Consider the following 11,488-nt stretch of genomic DNA (forward strand, 5'->3'; position numbering starts at 1 on the left):
AATAATGTTTTAGAATTGCAAAAGACCTATTGTCTATTAAAATGGAAACTTCCCAACCTTACCTGGTAAATAAATATAATGCATCACTGCTGAGTCAATTCTCGTTCATAGTAATCCTCCAGAAAAAAGCAGAACTGCCCTGGTGGGTTTCAGAGGCTGTACACCTTTACATAAGCGGACAGCCTCACTTTTCTCCTGCACAGCGGCTGCTGGTTTCAAACTGCAGATCTTACAGTTAACAGCCCAAAGTAACCCACTGTGCCACCAGGGCTAAAGGCTCTCTTTTTTATTTATGGACTGAAAGCAACAACGATTACACTTAAAATGCCTTTATTTATGGTTAATCCTGGTTTCTTACTGGAAAAACAACCACCATCCACCAACAGAAACCCAAGGCCACACGTCTTCCAATCTGTCAAGTTTATCTAAAAAATTCATGTCTCATTTTATATCACGAACTAACATGATATATAGGATGTTAGGGAATCAATTTAGTAGACATTATTAAATAATTCGACATATGTCAAATCCCTGTGAAATGGTTAAAATTGCAGATGAACAATAAGTGTGAGCATACAGCTCATGTAAGACCGTGGGTTTAACAGAGATGTATTTGCTTTGAATTCTGGTAGCCAACTTCCTTTTAAGGACTCATTAAATGCCTAATTCCAAATCTTCCAGTTCTTGGAGGAGGGCTTTCTCCTTCTGAATTTTTTCCAACTAGAAAAATAAAAAATACAGTTATTAAATAGGAAATGACGTAATTCCATGTTTCTGGATCTAAGAAAGATTATTTCTGATACTTTATCACATCATTGGTAACACATTTTCAAAAAATCTAATTGTTCTCTACGAATCCAGGTGGCAAAAGGGAACAGCAGTCTAGCTGCATTTGTTGGGGTCCAATTACTTTTCACTTGGGCTAAAGCAGCGGTTCTCAACCTGTGGGTCGCGACCCCTTTGGGGGTCAAATGACTCTTTCACAGGGGTCGCCCGATTCATCACAGTAGCAAAATTACAGTGATGAAGTAGCAACGAAAATAATTTTATGGTTGGGGGGGGGTAACCACAACATGAAGAACTGTATTAAAGTGTCACGGCATGAGGAAGGTTGAGAACCACTGTGCTAACGGTTCTTAGGAAAGAAACAGGAAAGGGACAAACAGGGCAGAGCAACTAAGAGGGAGGGAGGGAGGGAGGGAGGAAAGAAGGAAGGAAGGGGGGAGGGAGGGAGGGCGGAAGGGAGGAAGAGAGTCTTGTCTAACAGAAGACCGGGCCATCATTCGCAGTAGCAATGGCATTAGTACAGTGTAGGGGCAACAAGTGTTTCATTTCCCCAGGATCTGCAAAGCTCCTTCCCATTAACCCTTCTGCTTCATGAATAAAAACCTTAAAATAGACGTAAGCATTTGGCTTTCCAGTGCTTACAATGAAAAGGGGAGGGTGGTGGTGGCCAGAAGCCCAAATGAACAATGCACACACGACAGTACCTGGTTTTTTTCTAGTTGTTTTCCAGTTGCTGCTTGTTCTTTCAGCTGTTCAATTGCTTTCAGTTTCTGCAAACATCAAGTTGAGACTTATTTTAGAATGCGTATTTCCATAATCATAGGAATGCATAACCAAGATAAGGAGATTAAATGACCTAGCATCTGTATCAAGAATGGTCTGAAAAACTATGTAATTACTGTTATTCCTGTAACATATTTTCATGGGGGCTTTTTAAAGTCTGTAGAAAAACTCCATTGACTTCTCATTCCATTTTCTATGAAATTTAGTAAGCATCCTTATATATTTTATAAGCAAAATAAAACAAAAATCAAAACACACTCATACATAAACCAAAAACCCCACTGCCATTGAGGCAATTCCAATTCATAGCAAAGCTACGTAAGATTTCTGAAACTACAAATCTTTGGGAGAACAGACAGCTTCACCTTTCTCCCTTGGGAGTGGCTGGTGGGCTTGAAGTCCTGACCTTGTGTTTAGAAGCCCTGTCCTTAACCCACTTCACCACCATGGCTCCTACATACACAGCAAATTCTCCCTTATCCTGTTTCCTGACATTCCTTGTTGATGACAATAGCATAAAACCATTCAGCTACTATGGCTTTGCCTTGCAGCATAGGAGGATGAAGTCTGTGGTATAGGACTTTTGGCTGTGATGGTTATGGGTCAATTTGGCTGGACCCTGGTTTTCAGTGATTTTGCAGTTACGTAATGATATAATAAAGTTGTATGTAATGATGTGATTTGACAGCTATAGACAAGTGCGGTTAAAAAAAGTTTGTGGAGAAATTCTATTCTAATTCCATTTTACCACAAACTTTCTAAAGTTCTCTCGTAATGATGCCATCATCTCCCGGTTTGTGATCTAAAGTGATCACCCTCTAATTTAGTACAATGCTAGTTTTTTTTTTTAGGTAGCCAGCAAAAATGCCAACTGTTATTTATTTATTTATTTTTTAGCATTTTATTAGGGGCTCATACAACTGTTATCCCAATCCATACACACATCAATTGTGTAAAGCGCATTTGTACATCGTTTCTCAAAACATTTTCTCTCCATTTAAACCCCCGACATTAGGTCCTCATTTTTCCCCTCCCTCCCCGCTCCCCCCTCCCGCATGAGCCCTTGATAGTTTATAAATGGGTATTTTGTCATATCTTGCCCTGTCCGACTTCTCCCTTCATCCACTTTTTGGTTGTCTGTCCCCCAGGGAGGAGGTCACACACAGTTCCATGTAATCGGTTCCCTCTTCCCTACCCATTCTCCCTTTACCCTCCCTGTTTTGCCACTCACACCACTGGTCCTATAGGGCTCATCCGTCCTGGATTCCCTGTGTTTTCAGTTCCTACAATGCTAGTTTTTACATGACATCCTGATCTTTGGAACCTAATGAGATCAATAAGCAAGTAGTGAGTGTATACATACCAGGAGATTTCAAAAAGGTCATGGAAAACGGAGTTAAAAGGTAAGACTTTCCAACATGTTTTTTAAAGGCTGTATTTTATATATATCTGTCATACTTGGATGAGGTCTTTATTTTAAAGGAAACTTGGCACTGTTATCTGAGATGGCTCTAGATCAGCGGTTCTCAACCTGTGGGTCGCGACCCCTTTGGGGGGGGTGTGTGTCGAACAACCCTTTCACAGGGATCCTGCATATCAGATGTTTACATGGCGATTTGTAACAGCAGCCAACTTACCGTTATGAAGTAGCAATGAAAATAACGTTATGGTTAGGGGTCACCACACATGAGGACCTGTATGTAGTAGAGGCTGGTGGCATTGGGAAGGTTGAGAACCACTGCTCTCCATAGAATGGTAGGAAGGCAGGCAGGACTGTAAGGACTGTCTTAATCCCCAGAGTTACCATCTTATGGGTTACAATCAATAAATGATTTTTGTCTCTGTTCCTTCATCTTCTAATTCAGGAGGAATTTCACCCTCCTGATGTTACACAGAGTGCCTAATGAAATACTAACAGGTTCGCCACACAACAGGTTAAAAATCAGTAAGAGGAGAACCATATAGGCGAACAGAACAAAACTCAGTGCCATTCTTAAGTTACAGTACTTCACAGGGAAAGACTGACAATGAACTTTCCATACAGGCTTTGTATGATTCTCGGTTACTTAAAAAAGTACATCTCACCTTCTTTAGGTTCTTAATTTTTTTGTCCACCTCAGGGTCTCCAGAGATTGACTGAGGGGCAGGGTTTCGTGCTGTGTTCTCTGGAGCAGGAAGAGCTGCCGAATCTGGACTCTTGTCACTTTTTGCTTCCTAAAGAATAAAAAAAAGTAATGGAATTTTCTAACATGAAAACACTGAATTAGTTCAACCATCATAACGCTCATGCAAAGTATAAAAACCAAGCATTTTATTTTACTGCTTATACTACAGAAAGGATCTGAACGGAAGGTCTCATGAATGTCACACATTCCCATGGCAGATATATAAAATCCAGCTTTAAAAACCCAAAGTATGATACCCCAAAGATATACACCAAAAGGTAGAACTGTCATGAGGAGCACTGTGCTAGATCTAGAATTTAAAGTAATCGAGTAAGTAGTAGAACAAAAAGTGCTAGTTAATGGTAAAATGACAAATGAAAGACACAAAATGACCTTAGCAGGGTAAGCGACATTTCTGTACCAGCTGACAGGGTTTTAGATATACAGTAGGGCTTTTTCAGATCTTAAAGCACTGGTCTATGGTCAAATTTAAAGACAAGACTTAAAAGCCAGATGGTATGAACTACGCATTTTTCTTCTCTGTAGAAGGGCCAAGCCACCAGGGGGCACCACCCACCCAGACAAAAGCACTCATTTTGCTTTTAGACAAATCTAACCTATCAGAGTAGATTATTTTACTTGCAATGACCACACCTACCCAGCCTCTTTAAAGATATTTTTGGCGATGAAATATATTAACTACAATGATTTTTTTTTTAAATCCCACATTTCGGAGCACGTGGTTACGTGATGCAATTCTAGACCTTGAAATGGCTTAGTGCCTACCCAAACACATAAGCAGCTTAGTGCTGTCAAAATTCAAGCACTGTCGGTAAGACTGTATGGATAGTATAGCCATCAGCTGTTAGATTTCTACTGCAGCTCGTCTGAATTTCAGGAATGCCACCATGACACCACCAACCAGAGTTCCAGGACAGCTTATCACAACGTCACCAGGAGCCCAAACTATCACTATTTCTTTATCAACTTTTGCCTAGGTCTAGTTTTCCAACTGCATAACCAAAAACTCACTTTAGAATAAGTGTCCATTTGGATACTTCTGATGTGTAGAGGCCCAGAAGAATAATGTCCTACAGTGGTAAAAGACTGAGGTGACAAAATAACTTTGTCACTGTCAGTTGCAGCCTCTCCAAACAAACACACGTTTTAAAGAAGCGAACGATGCCATTCCAGAGGACCCAGCAACAGGGGCTGCTGCGATCATTTGCAACTACTCCACAATGCCACTCCAGCTTCAGATCTTCAGGCTGGGATTAGATTCCGCACTCCAACATACATGCAATACCAACGAGGAAGTCACAGGCAACCATGTAGAATGTAACAATCAAGTCCCCAGGGCCCCAGTTCCTTGCATTGGAAGGCTTACAGGAAAATCTAACCGGCTTGTTTGCATATTTGTTCTGTTTTGAAGAGATCATATTCCACATACCTGTTTTGCAGCTTTCTTAGCCTCGTGCCTCCGCTGGTTTTTAAGGGCTGTTTTTGATAACGGCTTATCACTTCCAGACTGTGGTTTCATATTCTGAGGTGGTTCTTCCTCATGCTACAGAAAATAGAAAAGAAATGATTTTGAAATGGGAGTCCATGCTTTTAAAAACATACCACGTTGGGTAGTATGGTATCATTTTAGGCACAGAACATTTCAACACTTTCATTGGGAGTGACATACTCCACGTGTCAGGTAGGATTTAAGAAGGATCTTCCCACCAGCTGACCTTTCAGTCCCCAGAGAGTGGGGAAGCCCACTTCCTTTAGCTTAGTCGAACGATGGACTTGCTTTAGTACCACTACGACCACAGGACTCTTAGGAAGTTAGATAACAATGGCGTCTCCTGATATCTTTTTGGATCTGATGAATGCCGGAAATGTAAATTTCCTCACTTTTCTTTGTTTGAAAACTGACTTGTTAAGATATTTTAATTGCAAAAACAGAGATTAGGAAATTAAAAAGGAAAAAGACTAAAATAGACCATAATAAGTTAAACAGAAAGATGCGAGTAACTGAGTGATTTTATAAATCTGAGCTTAGCATAATGAAGAGGTCTACAAAAAAGGGGGCCATGGCCTGTTAGGCTTTTACATGGCAGACAGTTATTTCTTTGACCAGATAGTTACTTACTCAGGCATTTATCAATTATATTTCACAAGAGAAAGGAAGATATTAAGCATAGTTTCCAAGTACCTCCAGGGTCATTTCAGATATTCTAAGAGTGAGCATGACAATCCCTTACCAGATCCATTTACATAATCTCTCCACCTCGCTACTATCTCAGTGTGAACTGTGTCTTACACTCCAAGCACTCAGCATCATGAAGCTTCACCAGCACCAGGTCTGATGGGAAGCCCTCTAAGAAAGGAGCAGGGCTCAAACATTTAAGATAAGCAAGAATAAATGAGACACTACAGAGCCCCTTATCTCAGAAGCTACATCAACTCTTTGACAGTCGTGTGGCTATGCCCCACTTAAGCAACCTGGATCCACGAGCTCACATTTGTAGAACAGACACATTTGGAAGACTGGCATCTTTCACCTCTTTTACATTTCCATCAGCTAGCGTGTTAGGTAACAGTATCTGTTGAACATCTGCTTTGCACATAAATATAAAAATATTATCTGAACAGTAGACTTTTCTCTAAGACCAAAAAGTTTGTTCATGAGAATGTCTTTAAAAAAATGGTAAATACATGAAAAGTTATACCAAGAGAAAGAACGAGTTACAAGTCTGTTCCACACTTATGAGCATCATGTGGTCAGTAACAAGACCTATTTTGGACAAAAAAATGGAAGGAAAAACTCCACATGACCACTGGGGTCATGAGCTTTGCTGGCTTTAGCGCTCTGTGCCTCCGTGCACAATTTACGGGTTTCAACTATTAGTGGATCTTGTTTCTTTGGTATACCAATGGTTACGAAACAACATTGATGGACACATTTCAAAAGTGAAGGTTTTTCTGAAAGCTGAAAAATACTTTTTGAAAGACTCAAATTCTTACTTATAAAAAATTAATTTTCTTCAGGGGTCGAATCCCCAAATCATTTTCCCCTTCCTTCTATGCAGCCCTTCTTTGTGAAAATGCAACCACATTGCATTTCTTTTAGTCATTTTGTCAGGGTTTTCTCTGATCAGTTTTACCTTCCACTACGTCTAACAGGGGTTCCCAATCCTCCTAATGCCCTGACCCTTTCATACAGTTCCTCATGTTGCGGTGACCCCCAACCACAAAATTATTTTCACTGCTACTTCATAACTGTTATTTTGCTACTGTGATGAATCAGGCGACCCCTGTGAAAGGGTCATTTGACCCCCCCTAAAGGGGTCACGACCCACAGGTTGAGAACCATTGAGGCATAAAGTGAGCCATCCCAGAAGTTAGAACAAAGAATCCCCCAGGCAACAGGAGCTAAGCAGGAGTGAGGTGGGTTTAAGGTCTCTGTGGGGCGGGGAGGCTGAGGAGCAACACAGAGACTGGGAGGCAGAGAGGAGGGGTAGGAGTGGAGCGGAGGGCTTTGGGGCAGGAAGCTGGTTTCCAGAGTGGAGTGTTCGCAGGCATTCATCCAGTAAAGGAGCTTTGTAACACTTGCTAGAGTAGGGCAGCGGCCAAGTGCCCACATGGCTGAGACATGCTTGCCACCGTGGCTGAGAAGATGTGCTGCAGACAAGAGAGCTGTATCTTTAACCTGTCAGCTTCTTCCCTAATAGCCCCCATAACTGTGAGTATTATATATGAGTTTTCTGTGGCCACCCCGTGGAGAAGCAGAGTACTGTGGGGAGGAGGCCGCGTCAGATCAAAATGCAGCTGGAGAAGAGGCATCCCTGGGCAAACATAGAGCTGGATTCGCCTCCTCTCTACTGCAGCCTGAGGAGGTGGGCCGGGGTCCTGTGCCCTATCTTCACATACTAATAAAATATGCTTAATAGTGGGCAAGCACTTCAACTGCATTGATGCTGCATACTCATCTATCAAGGGTACAAGTAAACATATAGCAGAAATCATAGCTGTTATAAAGTTGATTTTAATAAATTCTTACAGAATTTTATAATTTTCAAAATACTGTATATACTCATGTATAAGTTGAGTTTTCCAGCACATTTTTAAGGCATTTAAAAATATCATTTTATTGGGGGCTTGTACAACTCATTATAATCCATCCATTGTCTCAAGCACATTTGTACATATATTGTCATCATCAATTTCAAAGCATTTTCTTTCTACTTGAGCCCTTGGTATCAGCTCCTCATCCCCTCCCTTTCCCTCATGAACCCTTGATAATTTATTAATTTTTTTTTTTTACATCTTGCACTGTCCAATGTTTCCCTTTAACCCCTTGTCTGTTGTCCATCCCCCTGGGAAGGGGTTACAGGTAGGTTTTAATGCAGTTTTTTTGTGGTAAAATTAGGTGCCTCGGCTGATAGTCGGGTCGGCTTATACTCGAGTATATACCCTCTTTCTAGATTAATTCCCTCCTCCGTCCCCCTAAACAAACTTGTTTTATTGACCAGAGAATAAAACCATACAATAACTCACAAATTTTTCCAGTGCCATCTCCACAGATTTAGAAAGCAGGGTGGGTTGAGTTACTTGTTTGTTTAACCTTAGATAAGGAAAACAATTACGTGTTCTTTTCTGCACTAAGGACAAAGATCACAAATGGGGTTTGTCACATATCTTTACTAAATAATGCACGTAACAGAAATGTTTAAACAGAACATTTCAATAAGAGTCAACCATTACATTGTGTTCACAGAGGAGGAGGGTCGTTTACTTGTAGGAGTGAGGCGCTGTGGAGGTAGGCTGAAGACGATCTATTCTTTGATTAGGTATCTTGGAAATATTACCTGCTTATAACTGCTACGTGGCCACCTTTCTAATATCAGAGCAACACTCTTCCCTTATAACACTATTACAGAAACTGAAGACATTAATAAATGCTCTCCTCTGAGCTTTAAATGGTTAACATTTTAATACAGCGGCTCTCAACCTGCGGGTCGCGACCCTTTTGTGTGTGTGGGGTGTCGTCGAATGACCCTTTCACAGGGGTTGCCTGATTCATAACAGTAGCAAAACTACAGTTATGAAGTAGCAACGAAAATAATTTTATGATTGGGGGGGTGGGTCACCACAACATGAGGAACTGTATTAAAGGGTCTTTAGGAAGGTTGAGAACCACTGTTATAAGAGCAAGACTAGCCCCTTTTAAATAACTAAAATCTGAAACTTCTGGTCTTAGTCTACAATATGAAGTTAAACCATCCTGTAACAATCACTGAAGACAAAGCGGGTGCATAAGCAAATGTGGTGAAGAAAGCTGGTGATGTCTGGCTATCAAAAGATATAGCGTCTGAAAATAAACAAGCAGGCATCTAGCTGAAAAGCAACAAAGCCCACATGGAAGAAGCACACCAGCCTATGTGATCACGAGGTGTCGAAAGGATCAGGTATCAGGCATCAACGACCCAGATAAAAAAATCTTATCATTGTGAATTAGGGGGAATGTGAAGTGGAGACCCAAAGCCCATCTGTAGGCAACTGGACATCCCCTTACAGAAGGGTCATGGGGAGGAGACGAGCCAGTCAGGGTGTAGTATAGCAACAATGAAACATACAACTTTCCTCTAGTTCTTTTTTGTTCTTTTTGTTTTTCACCTCTAGTTCTTAAATGCTTCCTCCTGCTACTATCATGATCCCAATTCTACCTTACAAATCTGGCTAGACCAGAGCATGTACACTGGTACAGATAGGAGCTGGAAATACAGGGAATCCAGAACATATACACCCCTCAGGACCAATCATGAGAACAGCCATACCAGGAGGGGAAGGGGAAGGGTGGGGGAGGAAAGGGGAACTGAGCACAAGGATCTACATATAACCCCCTCCCTGGGGGACAGACAACAGAAAAGTGGGAGAAGGGAGACATGGGTCAGTGTAAGGCATGAAAAAATAGTAATAATTTATCAATTTTCAAGGGTTCGTGAGGGAGGGTGGGGGAGGGAGGGGAAAAAAAACAAGGAGCTGATGCAGAGGGATCAAGTAGAAAGAAAATGTTTTGAGAATGATGATAGCAACAAATGTACATGACATGATGGATGTATGGATTGTGGTAAGAGCTGTATGAGCTCCCCATAAAATGATTAAAAATCAAAAGTTATGGAAAGATAATAAAAATTTCCCCAAAACTCTTACAAGCAGGGAATTGATAGCCTAAGGACTATAAATGTTTGGACTAATACAGTGTTTTACAAGTTTAGAGATTTCACATTCAGTGATCAGAGTGGTTTGGTTTTGAAGAATCAAAGATTTGGGCAATCTGGGCTTAACATCCCCCGTGGCAGCAATCCTGTGAGGTTGCTCTACCCTTTCAATTGGGCCTAAGATCCCCCTTCACCATTCATTCTGCGCTACTCCCACTACTGGCCGCACCTGGCAGCACAGTCTGGGCCCTGCTGGGACAGCACACTAGCTTTTCCAGTTTTGAAAATGTGGATTATCTTCAGTTAACTACCTTTTCAACACTAGGTTGTAGATGATTTGTGGCCCTCTGCTTATATTCCAGTAAGGTATTACGCAACTCAAGAAAACACACACACACACACACAGTCAAGAGAACTTCACACATGGAAAACCCTTCTTTTTCTACTACAGTATGAGAACTTTACTTACCAGTTTCGAACCAGTGGAGGGTCTGTTTCTCAGGGCTGGGGGTCTGTAAGCTGCTGCAACTTTGGGCTCCTCACTGGGCACTTCACTTGGAACTGCTTGGTAAATTACTGCTTTTGCTGGAAATATTCCCTCTAAAAACGGCTGCCAAGAAACCTGCCACATTTCCGCACTGGATGGCACCTCATACTTGTGCAAGACGGAGCCAGTGTAATGCCACACCTTGTAGCCATTATTAACTCGCAGCCTGGGAGCACACGTGGCTGTTAAAATGTGCTCACCATCTGCACACCAGGCAAAATATGTGGAATCAGAGGCCACTGGCTTAGAAATAAGTTTGTAGTTTTTAACATCCCACACTTCCATTTGTCCTCGCAGATTCCCAAATCCAGCCAACACTAATAGATGTCCATGAGGGCTGTAGTAAGCAGCATTACGGGGACCCGTTCCAAAGTCAAAGACTGGATCACATTTCAGGTTGAAAATTGTTGCTTTGGCAGGCATAAAACCATAAACAGCACAAAACTCAGTAGAACTAGAATTCCAAACTACATCATAAATGGGGCCATTTTTTGCTAGAAAAAGAATACAAAATCCAAGTTAGCAATCAACTACACAAATGTACTTTTCAGCACAATTTATAAACACATAGCACTCAAACAGTAAGAAATTAAAACACTTCAAAATGCTACAATTAAAATATTCTTAGATGACATATAAAGTTATTTATTAAGAAACAAATTAGTGTTTATTGGAAGCAATACTATCTGCACATGATAATAAAAACAGCAACTCTATTAAAAAAGTAAGTCCCTCTTAAAAAAAAAAAAAAGTAAGTCCCTCTACACAAGGAAAATTCTGTTATACTTCTTGTATACTTTTTAGTTTTATTGTAGAAACAAAGTATCTCTCAAACAAATACAATAGAAAAATTTCTAGACTGCTTGCTATTGTGTCTTTTATTCTTTCTCAATTCCATTACAAACCTTGCTGCACACCTGGGTGCACACCACTACATCTGTGCAGAGCTGCAAGGTTACAAAGTATATTATTTACTTAAGAATATGCCATCACAT

At 40.9% G+C, this 11,488-nt stretch overlaps 1 protein-coding gene across 2 annotated transcripts in view; it reads right to left on the reverse strand.

Annotated features, from left to right (window-relative positions):
- Positions 1-313: 313 nt before the first annotated feature.
- The window catches only part of EIF2A (eukaryotic translation initiation factor 2A), a 29,088-nt gene continuing 17,913 nt past the window's right edge, over positions 314-11,488 (reverse strand). For both annotated transcript variants that reach the window (XM_045295087.1, XM_004708534.2), the window contains 5 exons: positions 10,416-10,987; positions 5,185-5,298; positions 3,655-3,783; positions 1,491-1,556; positions 314-720 (listed from right to left, as the gene is read on the reverse strand). In XM_045295087.1, coding sequence (XP_045151022.1) covers positions 655-720; positions 1,491-1,556; positions 3,655-3,783; positions 5,185-5,298; positions 10,416-10,987 — 947 coding nt within the window. In that variant the 3' untranslated portion in view covers positions 314-654. The remainder of the gene's footprint in view (positions 721-1,490; positions 1,557-3,654; positions 3,784-5,184; positions 5,299-10,415; positions 10,988-11,488) is intronic.

Source organism: Echinops telfairi, unplaced genomic scaffold (genome assembly GCF_000313985.2).
Source record: "Echinops telfairi isolate 266 unplaced genomic scaffold, ASM31398v2 ScPeMD7_4225;HRSCAF=4972, whole genome shotgun sequence".
In the NCBI taxonomy this organism is placed as follows: Eukaryota; Metazoa; Chordata; class Mammalia; order Afrosoricida; family Tenrecidae; genus Echinops; species Echinops telfairi.